Raw genomic sequence first — 16,775 nt, 5'->3', positions numbered from 1 at the left:
GCTAAAAGCCCCTAATAACTTTGCTAAAGTTAACCATCACGGACAGATGGAGCGTGTTCATAGTGTCGAGTGACATGGGATGCGGTGCACACAGCAGCAAAGGACACGGGCTCAGACCCGCAGCGTCGTGGTGTGAACGCTTCCGTTTTGGAATCGTGAGCCTGAGATTCGCCTGTCCGTGGCGCAGAGCATGTCCGATCTAAAGGGCGGCGAGGCGGCGGCCAAGCAGCCCGTGGAGACGGAGGAGACTCGCAGCACGGGCTCGGTCAAGGGCCGCGTCTACTGGAGCTACATGCGGGCAGGCGCTGGGCCTTTCCTCATGCCGCTGCTCTTTGTCAGCAGCATCCTGGCGCAGGCCATCTTCAACGGCAGCGACTTCTGGCTCACCTACTGGTACGGGTGCTGGCACATATATCGCTTTCTATTGTTTAGAGTTACGTACCTTATGCTACATTTTTAAAATTGAATGCCAACAGCGCAAACGACACAGACAAAGTAGAAGAAAACACAGGACAAGCGTTGACTCACAACTGAAATTTTATTCAAGGAAAGTGATACATTTTATAGAAAAAGTGGCCAACTTATCAGCTAATAAACACAACCCATGTTTCTACGTGGCATCAAGGTATGCAACCTCACTGTCATATAATGAAATAGATGGCTTACTGATGCATAACCTTGTTTTTTTCCTCATGTGATATGCTTCCATAATCTCACGTGTCAATCGGGACGGGTGTTTGTAGAGGATATCACAGTAAGGCAATGAAGGAAAACAAGATTGGCAGTCTCGAACATGGTCAACTAGATTATTAGATTTGTTAGCTTCCAGATTATTTGCTTGCTCTTTCAAACGTGTATTGATGCAACGCCCCGTCTGCCCGATATATACTTGTCCGCATGACATTGGGATTTTGTAAACTACCTCTTCTGCGCATGGCACATACATTGCCTCGTGCTTAACCCCACAAGTTGTTTCAGATTCTTTTCGTTGCTCAGCCTTTTTTTCCAAAACAGCACAAACCCTTTTAAGTTTCTTGGGTGCGGAAAAAACCACGCCTACGCCATACCGTTTTGCCACATTTTTAAGATTATGTGACAGGCGATGTACATAAGGGAGAATGGCAAACTTTTTTCTTTCCTTCTCTTTTCCCGGACAAGGCACCAAATATGGATTCTTAAGCTTTCTGGCTACCCTGTTACAGCCCAATAACATAACACCATCCGGGTATCCAGCTTCCTTTAACCTTTTAACTTGTTCATTGAAGCTATTGGTTGCCATATGGATACAAGATTTTGATAATGAGGACGAAAGAGATGAGACAACAATTCCTGTTTTAACTGTTTTCGAATGATGCGATTTATAATTTAACAGCGGTTTTCCCATCCTTGGACGATATTCCCAAAAAGACGTGTCCCATCTCCACCTTCAAACTCAGATCTAAAAATTGTAGCTTGCTACCGACCATGACCTCAGTGGTAAACTCTAGACCTAATGCATTTTCTTTAAATACCTTTAGTACATCAGTCATGCGCCTAGAAAAGTTAGTTTTTTCTGCAAAAATTAAGAAGTCATTGACGTAACGAAAAATGCGTGACGCCATTCCAGACAAATTTTCCTGGATGACACGATCAACAAAGGACAAAAAAGTATCGCTAATCACTGGTGCCACTCTAGATCCAATGCAAACACCCGCTTTTTGGGTATACAGTTTAATGGGACGGTAAGTATTTAAAGAAAATGCTTTAGGTCTAGAGTTTACCACTGAGGTCACGGTCGGTAGCAAGCTAGAATTTTTAGATCTGAGTTTGAAGGTGGAGATGGGACACGTCTGTTGGGAATATCATCCAAGGATGGGAAAACCGCTGTTAAATTATAAATCGCATCATTCGAAAACAGTTAAAACAGGAATTGTTGTCTCATCTCTTTCGTCCTCATTATCAAAATCTTGTATCCATATGGCAACCAATAGCTTCAATGAACAAGTTAAAAGGTTAAAGGAAGCTGGATACCCGGATGGTGTTATGTTATTGGGCTGTAACAAGGTAGCCAGAAAGCTTAAGAATCCATATTTGGTGCCTTGTCCGGGAAAAGAGAAGGAAAGAAAAAAGTTTGCCATTCTCCCTTGTGTACATCGCCTGTCACATAATCTTAAAAATGTGGCAAAACGGTATGGCGTAGGGGTGGTTTTTTCCGCACCCAAGAAACTTAAAAGGGTTTGTGCTGTTTTGGAAAAAAAGGCTGAGCAGCGAAAAGAATCTGAAACAACTTGTGGGGTTAAGCACGAGGCAATGTATGTGCCATGCGCAGAAGAGGTAGTTTACAAAATCCCAATGTCATGCGGACAAGTATATATCGGGCAGACGGGGCGTTGCATCAATACACGTTTGAAAGAGCATGCAAATAATCTGGAAGCTAACAAATCTAATAATCTAGTTGACCATGTTCGAGACTGCCAATCTTGTTTTCCTTCATTGCCTTACTGTGATATCCTCTACAAACACCCGTCCGATTGACACGTGAGATTATGGAAGCATATCACATGAGGAAAAAACAAGGTTATGCATCAGTAAGCCATCTATTTCATTATATGACAGTGAGGTTGCATACCTTGATGCCACGTAGAAACATGGGTTGTGTTTACTAGCTGATAAGTTGGCCACTTTTTCTATAAAATGTATTACTTTCCTTGAATAAAATTTCAGTTGTGAGTCAGCGCTTGTCCTGTGTTTTCTTCTACTTTGTCTGTGTCGTTTGCGCTGTTGGCATTCAATATGTACCACCAACTCGCCCGTTTGGCTATAGTGTTGTACATTTTTAACATCAGTAGGTGCGGTAGGGCGACACTCCTTTACCCAGAACTCACTCCCGACATTGGTTGCGCAAGGGGGCGTTCGACACCTTGGTGTGTTTGGGATGTTTGTATGCATAGTATTGCTGAGAAAACAAAAATCGCTTTACGCGGCTACTGAAAAGAAATCATTAGAATTGGGCTGCAAGTTTATTTTGATCAGTGAAAGCATTCCGTCCCCATACTCCTAACTGCGCTGACACGAAAACTATAAACGAGAGCTTCTCTGAGGTAAAAACATCACCGTCGATTGGTTTGACCAAGGGCTCTCACGTCAAAGGTAATGCACTGTAATTGTAGCCTGAACAGTGAGGACAGTGTTGTACAGGGCGCTGGATAGTTTTAGCGCTGAGGTTTTCGTCATCGACACCGGACCATTTGACGTGTTAATCCATTTGATGAAAACCCATTCATGTGTTTAAATCCAGCACTGGAATTTCCCACAAGACCATGCCGGTACGTAAGTTTAGCTGCAAGCTATTTATGCGCACCTGCGACCATATTGTAGGGGCAAAAACAATTGAACAACTGTATGAGCGCTTTCGAAACACAATGAGACCGCCTGCGATATAAGTGTTATAATAGATTGGCGTTCAACACGCTGTTGCTGTGAATTCTCTCGAACACAACACATGTTATGTGTATGACATCACGCGTGTCATTATCTTTTGCCAGTTTTGTAGCCACCGTGGTTCCCAGCCGCGCGTCGCATGTATAGCAAAGTGTACCCACTAGCATATCAAAGCATCTGCCCCTGGCGCTTCGACAAATGTCCGACAGTCTTCGATTTTTTTTTTTTTGGGGGGGGGGGGGGGAGACTTGTGTGCACAGCCGAACACTTAAAAACGCCTAGCACATCGTTTGAGCGGTGGCAGGTACAGCTGTCTGGCGATACCCTGGTGGGACAAGAAGCGCTCGTCCAGCACGTTCGTCGAGTAGCCATGGCCAGTGGGGTCCTGGAATGTGGAAGCTATTAACTCGACCACTCGAATGAGATCAATAATATCGTTGGTTTCTATAAATATTTCTCCTCCTCCTTGTCAAGAACATCAAAGGCGATGCGCCTCTTTATGACGGCGACTAAGGCAACCTCATTCGCAGTGCTTTTGTTATTTTTTTTAGCATTAGCTAGTGCTACTTCAGTGGCGCTCGCCAGGACGCTGCACAACCCTTCGTCCAGTGTGTTTAGCACTATAATGCTGGGAAAGGGATCTGTTCTAAGTTGGCACTTCCCTCACGAATGTTGGAAAGCTACCGACCATGGCTAATATACTGCTTCGCAGGACTAGCCTCTCTGAGGGTGCAGCAAGGGCTAACGCCTCTGCGGCTGCTGCTTCTCTCTTGAATGCCACGGAAGCGTCGCTCCTGACCGAGACCACCGTAATGACAACGACGGTGGCTTCCATCCTGAACGCGACTCCTGAGGGGACGTTGCAAGGGGAAACAGCGTACTGGCTCTCCGCCTGGAGCGACTGGTGGTCTTCCCTGGACACGGTGACGTACAACGTGGTCGTGTACGCAATCATCATCGGCGGCCTCATCCTGTCCTCCATGGCGCGAACGGTGGCCTTCTTCGTCATGTGCATGCGCGCCTCGGTGAACCTGCACAACCGCATGTTTCGCTGCATCATCCGTGCGCCCATCCACTTCTTCGACACGAACCCGATTGGTGAGCTGCCGGATGACCTCTGCATAGCTCCCACTCAGTCCCCTTTGGGACGCTTCGGGGGGGGGGGGGGGGGGGGGGCTGCGGAAGTTTTGTTTTCAATTACTTAAAATGGAGGACTTCATAGCTACGGCTAAACAAAGTCTAGATATTTTACGTCCCGTTCTTTGCTAGGTAGAGTGGAACCCTAACTGAGCTTGAAGTTTCATTGTAGGATGTTTTTGTGGAGTTGAAAACTTCATAGGACGTTTCTGTGAAGTTGAAAACCAAAGTGAGGCATATTTTTAGATATATTCGCTAAAGGGCGCTGAAATGTTCAGGGGTGGCTAAGGCTTGGCCAACCCAATTGCAGCATCCGGCAAATGCTGCGAAGAAGCTGCACAAAATGGATCACTGCACAGATAAAGAGACAGAGGGGCGAATGGATGCGAAGCAACATTAATGCAGGTTTTTCTTGCGTTTAGTTTGGTACAGTCGAGCCTGGATATACAGAATTGTTATATCAAACAGTCAGCTGAAGACGCCCCTTCAAAATTCTAAGCAGAATTATAGCACCATGGCTCGCCTTTGCCGAACTCGCCTTTGTCGAACTCGCCTTTGCCGAACTCTCCTTTGTCGAACTCTCCTTTGTCGAAGTCGCCTTCAGCGAAACACTCGATACATCGGACTGCATGCCACGGAGCTGCAAGTAGACCTCCTCCCGACGGCCCTCTTCGATCACTGTTCGCACGCGCGGAGCAGTGTCGGCGGCGCGGCTTTGGGCTCCTGTTGGCAGCGCTGCGCTGTCATACTGCATAACGAGGTGAATGCAGGGTGTGCTTGAGGGTTCCGTTCCGCCTATTTTACTCACTTTCCATGCGATAACGCTATCGTGCGGCGAAGCCAGCTTATCTATCTAAAACCCAGAGGTGGCCCTTGGCTAGCAAGCATCGCTCACTTTGCCATTGAAGGCGTTGCACATAGGAACTTTACATGAGTTTGAATGAGCTGATTCCGTTTACAGTGTACTGGTAACATGATTAGACATCTTATGACAGGCAGTGGCTACTTCCAAAGTACCACCGGTGCGGCTTCGATGTGAAGCACGTTAGGCCTAGCAACATCTAGCCAGCTTTGCGCTGCCAGAATGCCGGTGTAAGATTCGTGTCACTGGAGTGGGTGCTTTCTTCTAGGTTACAGATAAGTTTATCTACTGCCATTTCTATATATCGAATAATCGATATATCGAACTACTTCGCGATTTCCTACGAGTTCGGTATATCCGGATCCGACTGTATTATTACACTTTATTAATTCTGCGCTGGATTTTGTAAACTGCCCAAAAGTTATCATAGTAATGGACAGACAAAGGCATTTGCAGAAAAATTGCTGTTTTACTGGATTTTATATCAAGCATAGTAGAGCACTTAATCAGGCCGCGTTTTATGAAACAGTTAATCAAATAGCTGCGCACCATTTGATAAGATCTGATGATATGAATATTTATGCTTGCTGTTTTTGCACGGCTTGCGGTTGTGCATAATAAGGGAGGCATAGAAGAACATAAATATTTGTTTCCTTTTTTTGCACGGCTTGTGTTAGTGCATAATAAGGGAGGCATAGAAAATGGTTTCGGCAACTGTCTTAACGAACTCATGCTCTAAATGAAGCTAATGCAGCCGGTTTTCGCCGTCGGCTGCCTGAATGCAAAACCACAACATCGTGATCCGGTGGCGGCTCGAAACAACGAAGAAAAAAATTGACCTACACTCTTAGGCACTCCGTCAGGGGTGTAATGCCGTTTGTCAGTGCGGTTGGTGCACGAAATTATTAAATAACAAAAAATGGTGACCAAAGCTGAAGTGATTTTCGGTTGCTGCTGATTCTTTTGTAGCGCCGAAGGAATCTGGACTCGTCTTTTTGTCGCGGGAACTCGATATAGACGTTCCGAGCATTCTTAGAAACTTCGACTGATTGCCCTGTGTGGCCGATTTCCCTAATTAAATCGGATTAACGTCCGGCTCCCGCATTTATTTTATTAATTCTCCCCGTACGGTGGGCGGAGTCGACCAACGCGTGGAGTGCCTTTCAGCCAGCTTCGTGGAGGCTTTGCTTTCACTTTATTTTGTTTTTTAGGTTTCCGTGAATAAATAGTTTCATTCGCAAATAATATAGCCGCAAAATAAGCCAACAGAAATAAAAAATACACGCGGACTATTTCCCACTACGGATTACTAAGTATTACTCCGCCGATGGTAGAGCGGCAAGCCTCCACGGAGCTGGCTGAAAGGCACTCCACGCGTTGGTCGACTCCGCCCACCGTACGCGGGAATTTAAATAAAAAGGCGGGAGCCGGACGTCAATCCGATTTAATTAAGGAAATCGGCGCAATAACTTGGAGTTTCTAAGAATGCTCGGAACGTGTAGATTGAGTTCCCGCAGCAGAAAGACGAGTTCAGATCCCTCTTCATTGCACCTTTAAGGGTATGACGCTAGAGCCTTCTTGGGTGCCCATATGCGCGGAGTTGGTGACCCTGTACTTTACATTCATGGGTCACTGGGAGTCCTGATATCACTCCTGGTGTACCGGTGCAGTGGTTAAGCGCTGTGCCACTGCCCCAGCAAGCGGCTGTTTCAAACACAGCCACAGTTGGGACTTGTGAGACACAGATTATTCTTCATGAGCAACTTCTCGCGACTAAGCATTAATTTAACTGACACCTTACTATAGGCAGTTGCTCACATTCAGTTGGACAAGTTGTGATGACGTCACAGGATTCGCACACATCCGTGTCAGACGTGAGGTGGTCGCCATTTGCACTTGCACAGGGCATTATAATATTAAACCATTAAAATAAAAGAAAGGAGCGTCCGCGTGGTAGTTATACTATGACTACTGAGAATGCGCTGTAACCGACGACGCTATTACAGTGCGATCACGTACTTTCAAGGAACATGCGAAACTCGACGCGCTTTCATGTAACAGAAAAACTTCTGAAGAAATTTACTTCTGCACACAAATCGATGTTTAATTGGTACACGTTGTGTCGATAACCTTTACTGCAATGAACAGGACACAGTCGAGCTCAGTTTTCAATAAAGCCCGGCGATTATCAGATCTTACAACAAGACTGGGCGCATAGAGGAATAGCGTTAGGCCCTAATGCTTTGAAGTCGGTTAGTTATCAGAGCAGAACAATGGTTAACCCTACGGGTCTGTCTAGCTCCATGTGTAAACTGTCGTGACGAATCTGCCCATAGAAAGAATGAAAGCGTCACATCTGTAGCACAGTGTCATAAGCTTGCTAAAATATTTCGAGAAGGGTGAATAGCTTAACGGATGCACTCGGAACAAAATAAACATGTCAGATGGAGAACCACAAAGAACGTCACCCGCTGTCCGAAATACTTGTGGTATGTGGGGTTTAACGTCCCAAATCGGCATGGGCTATGAGGGACGCTTAGTGGAGGGCTCCTAATTTCGACCACTCGGGGTTCTTTAGCCTGCACTGGCATCTCACAGCACACGGGCGTCTTGCGCTTCGCCTCAGTCAAAACGCGGCCGCCGCGACCAGGATCCAACCCGCGTCGATCTCCCTAACCACTGAACAACCGGGGCGGATGGAAATACCTTTGTTTTTCTGTTTTGTTGATCTCCGGACAAAAATGTTTTAATGCCGGTGACTGTCGCTGCGATGCAATTTCTGTGCCAATGGCACTAATCGGTAATTATACATTGCAGGAAGAATCCAAAACCGCTTCGCCAAGGACTTGGGTACCATCGACGACCTTCTGCCACCCACTGGCCTGGACATCACCTTTGTGAGTACTGGGTGCATGGTTCCATAAAAGAAATACAAAAACAGGAACAGGGATTAGTCAACCTGATTGTGTTTTTCAAGGATAATTCTTGATTACCATCGGTGACGATTGCTGTGCCTGTCAGTGAAGGAGCACACCTTCCGCAGATCTTCCTGAATCTGCTTGGTGTTCTGGTGGTGGTGGCAGTGATCAGCCCCTGGATCATCATCCCAACATTGATCCTGTTCGTCCTTTTCTTCTACCTGCGCCGGTTTTACATGCGGACAGCCAGAGATGTCAAGCGCCTGGAGGGAGTCAGTAAGTAGGATCCTTGAACCTTAAGCAGTCCTGAACGACACGGTGCAATCATGGTGTGGAACCAGAATTTTTTTAGGTTCGGTTACTGTTTGGCTCCAGGGTGACAATTTGTTCTCGGTAGAATCGGTTCGAAAGGGTTCAGACAGGTGTGGGGTCTAAAATAATAACACACGGGGGTTTTGTATTCTTTTTTAATGCCCCGTTTTCTGTGTGTCTGATACCGTTGTGCAAACTAAAAAAGAGAAAATTATTCTGTGATTTGTAGTGGCTTGGCCACTTGAAAACACCGTCTGCGTCACAAAACTGAGAACGAGTCACTCACAACCGTAGCCGTAGTTCAAATAAACAGAACAATTTTGGTTGACCTCCTATGCTTTTTACAGATTTGAGGTATTACTGTATCTGCAACACTACAAATGAATGTGTTGTTGGTTGTCAACACAACTTTACTCAGTGTTTTACTTTAGGTAGGCGGAGAAATCAGAAAACCAGGGTGAACGTCAGAAAACAATGAAACCGTGCATGCGCATACAATCACAAGCATTAAAAGAAAATCAAAGCACAAAATCATTCCATCAGCAGCTGCGAAGCAACTTGCCCATTAGAGTTGGAGATTGGTTCGACGGAAGATTCAGCTTTTGCAGTGATTGAGCGTGCGTCATGCTTTCTGAACCTCAGGGTCTTGATACTGGGATCTTGCTCGGAGATATTAATTTGTGAGTGCGCTTTTTTGCTAAGGGGAAACAAAAACTGCTGACATTTGTATTATGTGTATCACATATGGCAAGAAGTGCATCGAAGCCGTTTGATCTTTTACTGCAGCAAGGAGGTGCATGCCTATCTTTGTTTTCCGACAGCCAAATGCCCAACAAAATTTTTCTTGCCTTTTCTCTCCTGCAGCACGTAGCCCGGTATTCTCGCACCTGAGCACTTCGCTGTACGGGCTGACCACTATCCGCGCTTTCAACGCGCAGCGCACTTTCGAGCGCATGTTCGACCTCAAGCAGGACCACCACACCTCGGCCTGGTACATGTTCCTGTGCACGGCCCGATGGTTCGGCATCACGCTGGACTCCATCTGCTTCGCCTACATCACCGTCGTCACCATGTCGCTTGCCCTCTCATCGGACGGTGAGCGTCGACGTTCTAACGCGCTCTCCCTCGCTTCTTGTGGATGCTCGAATTAGCCACGGGGCCAGTGCCCACTGCTCCCGACATTACAGATAGGGGGAAATTGTGCTGGAATGCCTTATTGAAAGAAGGAAAAAAAAAACAGAGTATAAGAACAAAAAACCGAGGCGAAGAGAATATAACAATTACATTAAAATTTTCTCCACTCCTCGTTATTGGGTTGATCTCCAGCACGTCTCCGTTATTCCCCAGGACAACTCAGTGGGCTTGGCGGATAATACTAGGGCAGAATCGAAGAACAATAACTGTCACAATCGAGCGACTGGAGCCGGTCGCTGTGACTACTGAAAACTTTTATCGCTATGAGAGAGTAGGTATTGGTCCTCTATTGCTTGTGCTTATGCTCCATACTGTATTCTGAACTGGTAGCACGAATGAGCATGTGTGCTTTTGCCGAAGTTGTCGACTGAATAAATAATTTATTAACTCGGCCGTTAATTAAATTTGCCGCAGGCTCAGTGTCCGGAGGAGGCGTCGGTCTGGCCATCGCTAACGCCCTCATGCTGACAGGGATGTTCCAGTGGGGCGTGAGGCAGTCTGCCGAGATTGAAAGCCAGGCAAGTGTGCAGCCACTGCGGCGTTCAGTCCCATTGAAATACTGGACAATTACCTGCATCGGGCAGTGTGTCTTCACTGTTTAATTGTTCTTGAGGAACTGATACCACCGGTTATCCGTTAACTTAAGGCAGCTGCCGGTCTCCGGAGCGCAAGGTTCAAGTGCAACGATGCGCTAAGTTCAACAGAAAGGAAAAGCTGGTTTCATGGGTGCTAACATACCAAAACTACTCAGGCTACGAGGGGTACCCTATTTGAGGGCTTTGGATAATTTCGACCACCTGAGGTCCTCTAACATGCACTAACATCACACAGTATACGGGCTTGAGCATTTCGCCACCACTAAAATGCAACCGCCGCGGTTGGGATCAAACCCGGGTCTTTCGAGTCAAAGTCAAAACCATAACGACTGAGCCACCGCGGCGGCCTCAAAGGGAAGACAATACGAAAGGAAAGTAAAATAGGAAATTTCAACGTTCGCCTGCAAATCGACAGTTACGCTGCAAGATTCTACAGCTTCAAGCGGCACTACACTGCTACATCAGCATCCGATGAAAAAAAAAAAAGCTTAGCTTAAACTAACTCCAGGCCCACCTTCCAAGCTGCGAACTCACCTGTGGACAGCGAGCCACAAAGCACCTAGAGAAACACAGAGTGTTTGATACCCTCAGCTAAGTTGTAGACAGTCTGCAATGGCGGCTGTATCTGCGCGATTGTGTGCAAAAACTACTAGCGGTGCGGCAGCTGAAGGTAGTTGGTGAGTACACTTGGTTTGATCTGAAAACTGCAAAACTGGCGCCGAAACCGCATGAGAACTGCTTTCAACACCTTCGTGGAGGCTCACTAAACGCAGTCAAAACAATCAGTTCCTTACAAAATAGAAAGATCCCCCGCGGTGTCTCAGTGGTTATGGCGCTCGGTTGCTTACCCCAAAGACATGGGTTCGATCCCGGCCGCGGCGGCCAAATTTCGATGGAGGTGAAATTCTAGAGGCCCGTATACTGGCGATGTCAGTGCATGTTAAACAACCCCAAGTGGTTGAAATTTTTGCAACCCCTCACTACGGCGTCTCTCATAGCCTGAGTCGCTTAGGGACATTAAACTCCTCTCAAAATAGAAAGATAACCTTCGCGGGCACATGGGATTTTTGTTAAGAGCCGCAATAGCGGTTTTTGCGTTTTTTTAATTACTTACGATTGCGCCGTCTCCGACGTTGGAATCTCCGACTGTGTAGCTCCGCATAATATTGTGCCATTCTTAAAATGCTTGCAAACCGAGGGTGGCAGTCTCGAAGAGCTGCTGAGTGCACTGGCCCTTAAATGCTGTAGCCAGAACCCCGGCTTCTTTAGTTAAGCCGGAACTCTGGTTTTATCATACGTTCGCAGTCAGTTTCCACTGGTTCGAATGAGCTGGGATGCGAACAAGTTGTAATTAAAGGATGCGTTCGAAATATGCGGTTGCTAATCTTTTGCTTTGTTCACCTCCTGGCGGCGCTATTTCATCCCACTCGGAAGCGGGTGCCCTGCTAACAACCATATGACACTCATGTTCACTGAATGATATGGTTGGAGAATTGCGTCATGCGAGACGAATTACTGTGCGAGTAGAAGTGGAGCTTTCACCTCAGGGTCATTCTTCTTCGACTTATTGCCGTCACTCTCGTTGTCTTGCTCAGAATGGCCACGGCTGTTGAAAGGTACTGCGTGCTTGAGCTAACCCGGGGCTGCGTTTTAATTTCCTTGATTTCACTCCGCTAGCCATACACACCATCGGCTACTTGTGTAGTTCACTACACTCCAGATGGAATACGTTTTAATGTGTTAGCTTTGGAGCCCTTATTAGCGCAAAAAATATCCATAGTTAGCGGCGTATGGAGCCCCGGGTAGCGGTGGCGAAGTGGAGAGAGGGAAAGTACGAAAGTGAGAGAGAAGGAGAGGATAGAGACTGCAGGGTAAAGTAGAGCGAGGGTGTGTCGGCGGGAGGAGACGCACGGGGAGAGGGAAACCACGGTCGCGAATAACAGTGTAGAGGTGGAGGGAGTTGCGAGAGGTATGGCTGGACACACTGTTATAGTGGCATTAAATTGAAGATGGTGTAAGGCGTGTCACATGATGACTTATGGACTCGATCAGGTGAGCTGCCACAGTCAAAGGGAACACCAATGCTAACGTATACTCTGCCGCATGGATTGCATTGATCATCTGTGACTTTTTTACTAGTTAGCAGCACAGACCACTTTCGGCGAATAACCCTTGGTCTATCTGTGTGTTTCAAGCCTCCACCCCTCAGCTTCTCACAGTCCCTCCACCCTCCAGAAGCTTCATCATACCAAAAGCCCACCGTGAAATCGAATTGAAAGCGCAGTTGGAAACCGGTGAATTTAAAGGCGAAATGTATAACCAATACTGCTAACGCAGATTTGTCGGATCACTTCGTATGATCGCCTGCGCATTTGATTTGTGCTTAATTTTAGCAAGAATATCAAACCATTATAGGGTTAAAGTGACGAATGCATCCAAGGATCATTAGGGTTTATTCGAATAATGTCAAATGAGTGTGGCGGAGTCTTGCGTCATCGTCCAATAATGGCATGAATCGAAAGCTTTCGGGCACACTTCATGGTTTCTTTGCTCAATGAGGAGGAGGTTGCTCGTGCACTGTCTCCGCCCACTGAGAGACAGCTGGAGGTCCTATATATATCATGTCCTGCCCGTTAGCGGACACCATGAGATGCTTCAGAACAGCATTACTTTTTGCCATTAGCGCTCTGCACGCGAGAGCCGAGTGCTTATGTAACCCGTCATTATAATTACTGTGACACAAGAAAAGTGTGTGTGTGATCGTTCTTGAAGTTTGCTTTGAATAACTTGAAAATAAGCCCGTGCGTATTTTTTATCTATAAGAAACTTCATGTCTTATTAGGTTTAAAGAAAGAGGGTATACGAATATGAAGAAAGCATAAGGACAGTAGCAGAAGTGAAATGTAGAAAAAGATAAATTGTGCGGACATAAAAAATACAGTCACTGTGCACAGCATACCAAAGCAATTTGATAGCCACAAAATGAACAGACAAAACAACCGCTTAAAAAAGAAAAGCAGTGCTGAAAACAAAAATAAAAGGTAATACATGTCGAAATGAAGCATCAAACCACTACTTTTATCTTGAGGTTAGTTTAAGGAAATGTAGGGTTGATTTCGAAGAACTGGTATAGGGCTATGTTACATAGCACAGCAAGAACTCAGAGGACAACCACAAGTGCTATGTGGTTGTCCCCTGAGTTCTTGCTGCGCTATGGATTATAACGCATACCCACTAGCCCGAACCATCCATCACCTTGTTACGGTATAGGGCCTAAGTTCGCACCATTATTAATGTGCTACTCTTGGGTAGGAGAAAGATCGAAGGTGATCCATTGCGCAATGACAGCGAAGGGGCCTCCATTTTGCCTCCAGGGCTAGCTTTCAACATTGTTTCGCGGCTGTGGGTGTTCAGAGGTAACTCAAACCGAAAACACCGCAGCTTTTGTTTCCTGTGGCGTGTAGCAAGGCCCCAAAGCATTTTTTTGGACAAGTGCAGGTTCAAAGCGCACACACCGGCAAGTGTTCCGCTGCTGCGGGCAACTGTCGCCAGACAAGAGTCATACGTGCGGGCGAATCCCGTGTCAGATAATTATTAGCCAACTCCCTCGGCAACTTCAACAGCACCCTACAGTCGCATCTAGCTAAGCGGTGTTCAATTTTTGCAGATGACATCGGTGGAGCGTGTCCTCGAGTACAGCAACGTAGAGCCCGAGGCAGACCTGGAGTCTGCGCCGGAGAAAAAGCCTCCGCCGACGTGGCCGGAACACGGCGCCATTACGCTGGACGGCATGTCCCTTTCTTACGCCAAGGGAGAGCCTCCCGTTCTCAAGGACCTGCACTGCCACATCAAAGCCATGGAGAAGGTACGAGCGCCTGGGTCTATTTGCATGGCTGTCCGCTGTTGTGCACGTTGCACGCTCTTGCATTATAGCGGTATTCGTCTACTAAACGTCCTATGAGCCTCCCAACGCAAACCATCGCTCGTACGGAGATGAACAAACTGGTTTGGTTTGGTTTATGGGGTTTAGCGTCCCAAAGCGACTCAGGCTATGAGAGACGCCGTAGTGGAGGGCTCCGGAAATTTCGACCACCTGGAGTTCTTTAACGTGCACTGACATCGCACAGTACACGGGCCTCTAGAATTTCTCCTCCAAAGAAATTCTAGCCGCCGCGGCGGGATCGAACCCGCGTCTTTTGGGTCAGCAGCCGAGCACCATAACCACTGAGCCACCGCGGCGGCAGGAGATGAACAAACTGACCACGACGCGAGATCATTTGCAAATGATTGCAACGACTGGAATTACGTAGCTTCACTAAAGCTCTGCTTTCAACACCACGGTGTGGAAAAATGTTGATTTGATTCAGGCAGTCGGTTGCTTAACGATGGTCATCTTTAGCGTGCTGGGTAAGTACAATAAGAGAATTCTGTGGAAAAGCAATACTTTAAACCCTGGGTGTCATTTTTGCGTACTATGCTCCACCGTGACCACAGCCTGTGCAGCACGTTGGCGATAGCGTGGGCAATCAGACTACTACATATATTGAAGACATATTAGGCCAGGGGACAAATATCTTAACACTGCGGTGGGAAAGGTGTTTCACTTTACAAGGTTGTGTTGCCGCCTAGTTGCCTAATTGTTAACGACATCACACTGGGCATAGTATACAACAGACTTAATGTTCAAGGAGTGCGCTTTACGAACAAATCGCATTGAGAATGCCTGGAATGTCACTGACTATTTCTTTCCGATGTATCATAAGCATCCCGTCAGGGGATGCTTAAGCTTTGAGAATGTTGTTTGTATATGTATAAGGGTACTTTCGGGCCGCAAAAAACAAACAAACAAACGGGGAGAGGTAGCGTAGCGGTCATAAAAACTAGAAAGAACATGTACGAGAACGAAATATTTGACGTAGGATAAAATGACAGAATATAATTCAAGCGTCCCAGATGAAGCATCGCCTTTTTCAACACTGCAAATTCCAGCAGCGGCCTTACCGAGCGCACAGTGGTCCTTACCGATGACTATGTGGCATATAGTTTAGAAGAACTTCTATTTGGGCTAGATGGTTCATTGTACTCGAAAATGGAAAAACAGTAGCGCCGAAAAACACACACACACACACATCAAGAACGACGTAGGACAAGCGCTCACTTCATCTGACTTTAATTTCTGAAAAGCGAGCAAATATACAAAAGCGTAGGCATGCGCAGAAAGTAACCTCATGTGCAATCAACAGAACCGTTGAAGATATGGAATTTTAGTTTTAAAAAGGTTCACAGACGTATCGCTGACACAACTTTTTCCTCTTTTCCTTATGTGGTACGCCTCCAAAACCTCCCGTGCCTTACTATCACCGCTCCTGCCCAGAATCCTTATCCCATCAAGTCGTGGTTCACACGCTTGTCCGCTTGTCCTTGAGCGCTTGTCCTACGTCGTCCTTGAACTGTGTGTGTGTGTTTTTCGGCGCTACTGTTTTTCCTTTTTCGAGGACTATGTGGCAGCTTGTACGCCGATATGACCGGCAACTGCGGATTGAGCCAATGGGGCAAATGTCCAGTGCACCCGCATTCAAAAGAAAACTGTCTTCCTGAACGCACTGAACATTGCACCTCAAGGAATTCCACGTTCCTACACAGGGTATGCGACACTGTGCGCGGCGAACAAGAAAACTCATGGAATGGTTGCGCAGGATGCGCAGCTCGCACTTCGAAAGCTGCACCGAAAGGCATTGCCGAAGTCAAGAAGTGCTTTAAACCACGTTAGTTTCTGCGGGGCTAAGCAAATGTTAAGTCGCAAAAAGTCTCGAAGATCCCACACTAACTACCTCGTATGTAGGCCTTGCAATTTTTGTATTTTATTGCTCGCTGTGAACTTTCCCGGCTGATGACAAATGAGCGGCATGAAGCTAGCAGTCACATTCGCCAGCGCAACAGTCTTTTAGACCATGTGGGACGAATAACGCGGATAGCATTGCGTTGTAAATACACGCCCACAGATGTCTTGTATGAGTGCGGCTTTAGAGCTTTTAGAAGTGAGAGCGATTCCTTCATGCTTCGAGGAGGAGAGAAACACGAATATTTTATGCGGTGCGCCAGTCATCCGTAATTAGCTGAGATGTATAGGCTATCAGAGAGCGCATTGCTTAACATCGGAACTTTTGGATAGAACAAGAGACATGTATTCCGGTGATGCGTCATCAGCTGACATTCATAGGGTATGAAAAACGCATTCCTTAACGTCGGGGGTTTCAGATAAAACAAGAGACACGCATTCTGGCGTTCTGTGGTTAGTTGAGATTGAGAGGGTCTGAGAGAGTGCATTCGTTAGCA

The 16,775-nt window shown here is 46.6% G+C and overlaps 1 protein-coding gene across 1 annotated transcript in view; it reads left to right on the top strand.

The window, feature by feature from the left end:
* Positions 1-16,775, top strand: part of LOC149344918 (ATP-binding cassette sub-family C member 4-like) — a 72,543-nt gene that overhangs the window by 41,960 nt on the left and 13,808 nt on the right. The window contains exons 16-22 of the mRNA XM_089546406.1: positions 188-393; positions 4,133-4,518; positions 8,237-8,316; positions 8,463-8,613; positions 9,514-9,744; positions 10,258-10,361; positions 14,107-14,304. Of these exons, the coding sequence (XP_089402532.1) occupies positions 188-393; positions 4,133-4,518; positions 8,237-8,316; positions 8,463-8,613; positions 9,514-9,744; positions 10,258-10,361; positions 14,107-14,304 (1,356 nt within the window). The remainder of the gene's footprint in view (positions 1-187; positions 394-4,132; positions 4,519-8,236; positions 8,317-8,462; positions 8,614-9,513; positions 9,745-10,257; positions 10,362-14,106; positions 14,305-16,775) is intronic.

The sequence above is a fragment of the Amblyomma mixtum genome, chromosome 5 (assembly GCF_055824585.1).
Source record: "Amblyomma mixtum isolate Tamu chromosome 5, ASM5582458v1, whole genome shotgun sequence".
Lineage (NCBI taxonomy): Eukaryota > Metazoa > Arthropoda > Arachnida > Ixodida > Ixodidae > Amblyomma > Amblyomma mixtum.
Note: the sequence above shows the minus strand (reverse complement) of the source record. Positions and strands in the feature narration are given on the sequence as shown.